Here is a 3,158-nt window from a genome sequence, read left to right on the forward strand (position 1 = left end):
CAAGACTTTGTTTAAATCTGTAGCAACCTCAATATCAGATTGTAGTTTATAAGTTGGGCCTTTTGTCTTACCTTTTGTTGGTTTTTTCTTCTTTCCTATTGTAGACTCCTCCATGAGTACTTTAGGTGGAGATGCTCCTTGTATCAAGGGTGTTTGAGAAGGATTTGAGTCGCTTCTTCTCCCACTTCTAGAAGCTCTTTTTGATGGTCCTTCATCAACATTCTCACGTCTCCACTTCTCTTCTACAATTGCCTCATTTTGTTGGCATTTTGTAATGTAGACATGCACTGACAATGAGTCCACTAGATCATTCCATCTTGTTTCTAGACGTATGAAATCACCTGCTTCATGTAGAATCTCTTTTGTAAGCTTTCCCTTTTTAGCTAATTGCATGACATTTGGTCAAATTTGACCATGATGGTCACTCACCTCTTCATCAGTAAGATGCTCAATTTTTACTCCATAAGTAGCTGCCTCAACTGAAGAGGTGGCATGGTTAGTTGCCATATCTTCAAGTAAGGTTTTTGCATTCCCCCCTTCCCAAAGTTATTTCTCAAGAGTAGACCTATCTCTCTTAAGTGGATTTTACCATCCTTAAAAAAGACAACATCTTTTGACAAAGCATCACTAAAATCACCACAATCCCTTCTTACATAGTCTGTACTATCACACCAAATACATCTGTTAACAAACCCTTCTTTGGGTTGTTGTCTTTGCCTAGGAAGTGGCCCTGATGGTTGGCCTTCTTCTTCAAGCTTTGCAAGCTTCACCTTCAAGTCACACATTCCCTTCACAAGCTCATCTAGCATGGACTCATCAAACTTAGGAGCGATAAAAGTAGGCTTTACCATTTTGTCAGAAGTTGAGGTTGAAGGACTTGTAGTGTTTACTACCATCTTGTCCCTCCTTCTTTGTCATTTGGCAAGCAACGAGACAGCACCTTCAACTTCATTCCAGTCGGTCTTTAGTCCTTGCTCAGCATCTTTATCTTCAAGAAGAAGCTTTAAATTTTCTTGAAACTCTTCACCTGCAGCTTGTAAGAAACGATCTCTCTTCTCTCCATCTAGTGTGGCCCTTTCTGTCCTTGTGAGTTGTGCATAGCGCCGCTTAAATTTCCTAAGTAGCTATGTTATTGATAGTCCTTGCTTTGGCTTGACTACCCATTCTAAGAATGTCCTTTTGGTTACTCTCTCAGAGTCCTCCATGAAATATTCCTCCTTTAAAGCTACTTTGAGTTCTTCCCAATTTCTCCCATGCCCATCTTTAATTTCCCTAACATGCTCCCTAATTTTTGAAGCAATAACTAGCTCAAAGCTTTGAATCATCTCACCTTCTGACACGCGATGCAGCTCCATCTCTTTCACAGACTCGCGTAAGTACTTGGTTACATCTTTGCCATTGAATTGATCCATTCTGTTGACGACTGCTTGTATGGCCTTCGTTGCTCAAATCTCTCTTCTTTCAGTGGCATGTTGTTGTTGCATGAACATTGAAAATGATTGAAACATTTGCATTGTTGTTGGGTGAAAGTGTATACCCTGTTGCTCAACATGATCACCCATGGTTACGCACAAACTCTCACCCTGGCAGTTTCGCACCGAGTTCACCAAAAATATGTCAAGAAGTAGGCGGTCTTGCCAGGAAGGCACCGGGCCTTTTGTTGTGAGAGTTTGTGAGGAAGCTCAAGGGTTATGAGAAAGAGCTATGATGTAGATAACATAGCTTCTAGAGCTAAAGAAGAAATGTAGCCAAAGAAGCCGCTCACTTTTCTTACAAACACACGCGTGATGGAAAGAACTCATGAAAGATAGTCAAAACAAAACAAAAATGAAAACATCGAGATTACGATCATATCATAGCATGCACTCAACCACCTCGACCTTTGACCTTGCCCTGCATCCCAATAGAGAGCTCCCATATACTTGACACACTCTCACTTGCACATCGAAAGCTCGCACGCCCGATATCTCTAAGAAACACACATATATCTGGCACCTTTGGAAAAAAAAGCGAGAATGATAAAAAACGATGTATACAGATCACTCAAACAACAAGCATATGGAGATTCAAGCTGATTCGATTGGAAAAATATGTACAAAGATGGATCTATCCAAAAAAAACCTCCTCATAGTTGGTGAAGCATCCGACGAATTTATAAGACATAAGGAGTAGGATAGCACGGCCGACTCCCTGCGTCCTTTGTATGTACTCCGACTTTGTATACTCTCGAACTTTCTTTTGCTTACAGTCGGTAGGTTATAGCACTATCCATTATTGCATTTGGACAAGCTCTCTTGGTCGCCTCTCTTTTCTGTAGCACTCGACACCCCTCAGCCAGCCCCCTTATGGCCTCCACTGTCCTGATCGACTCCTTCTCCTCTGGTTTCAGCAACCCCTCTCTTTGTGCAGATCTCCCTTCTCCCTATGCTCTGGCTCTCGGCATCACACCCTCCCTCATTGATGGCTCCTGGCGCCCCCTGGTTGCCCTGGCTTTCCCTCTTCATTGTAGCGCTGCCTATTCAGCCCCTCTCCATCCTCTACTCCTTGGCCACCCTCGGCGCTTCACCTTCTCGTGCTCAGGTCCACCACCGGCTCCCTCCTGTCTCACGCCATCACTGGCGGCCCAAAACACAGCGCCACCTCCTCGTCTTGTACTACAGCCACCCCGTGGCTTTCCCCTTTTCTGTAAACTCCTCCCACCTTTGTAGGGCTGCCCTGCAGCCTTCTCTTGATCAGTAGCTCGGCCACCCTGCCGTCCAATGCTCAGGCCCGCCACCACTGGCCCAGCCCGTTCCCTTGTCATGCGCCAATAGCAACCTCGCTATGGGTTGCTCCTCTCTTGCAAAACTGGCCCGAGCCCCCGCTTAATGCAACTCCGTATGTCTTCACCCAGGTGGCGCCACCACCCTCTGCATGCAATCTCCAATTGTTGACCTTCCATCCCGCTCTGCTCCTCTACTGCAGGCAACTTTGTATTCCTTTTTTTATAAATATAAAAACACCACACTTAGGCGGCCCTTCACACGGCCATGCATCAAATTGTTTTCTGGGTCCAAGTTGAACTTCATCTTTTAAAAAATTTGACATTGGCCTCCTTTCACATACACTACATGGATGCCATCCGCGAACTTCCCTTCAAAGAAACTTCAATGTAGTTC

At 44.6% G+C, this 3,158-nt stretch overlaps 1 protein-coding gene across 1 annotated transcript; it reads right to left on the reverse strand.

Moving 5' to 3' along the window:
• Positions 1 to 2,369: 2,369 nt before the first annotated feature.
• Positions 2,370 to 2,803, reverse strand: LOC147464756 (uncharacterized). The gene has a single exon (XM_086510109.1). It carries the CDS (start codon positions 2,801 to 2,803, stop codon positions 2,516 to 2,518), a length of 288 nt encoding a protein of 95 aa, XP_086366235.1. The 3' UTR covers positions 2,370 to 2,515.
• Positions 2,804 to 3,158: the final 355 nt, after the last annotated feature.

Source organism: Adiantum capillus-veneris, chromosome 1, assembly GCF_014529385.1.
Source record: "Adiantum capillus-veneris isolate H3 chromosome 1, ASM1452938v2, whole genome shotgun sequence".
Classification (NCBI taxonomy): Eukaryota; Viridiplantae; Streptophyta; class Polypodiopsida; order Polypodiales; family Pteridaceae; genus Adiantum; species Adiantum capillus-veneris.

Coding starts and splice junctions, on each gene's coding strand:
- LOC147464756 (XM_086510109.1), bottom strand. CDS start 2,803: ATGACAAGGGAACGGGCTGGGCCAGTGGTGGCGGGCCTGAGCATTGGA.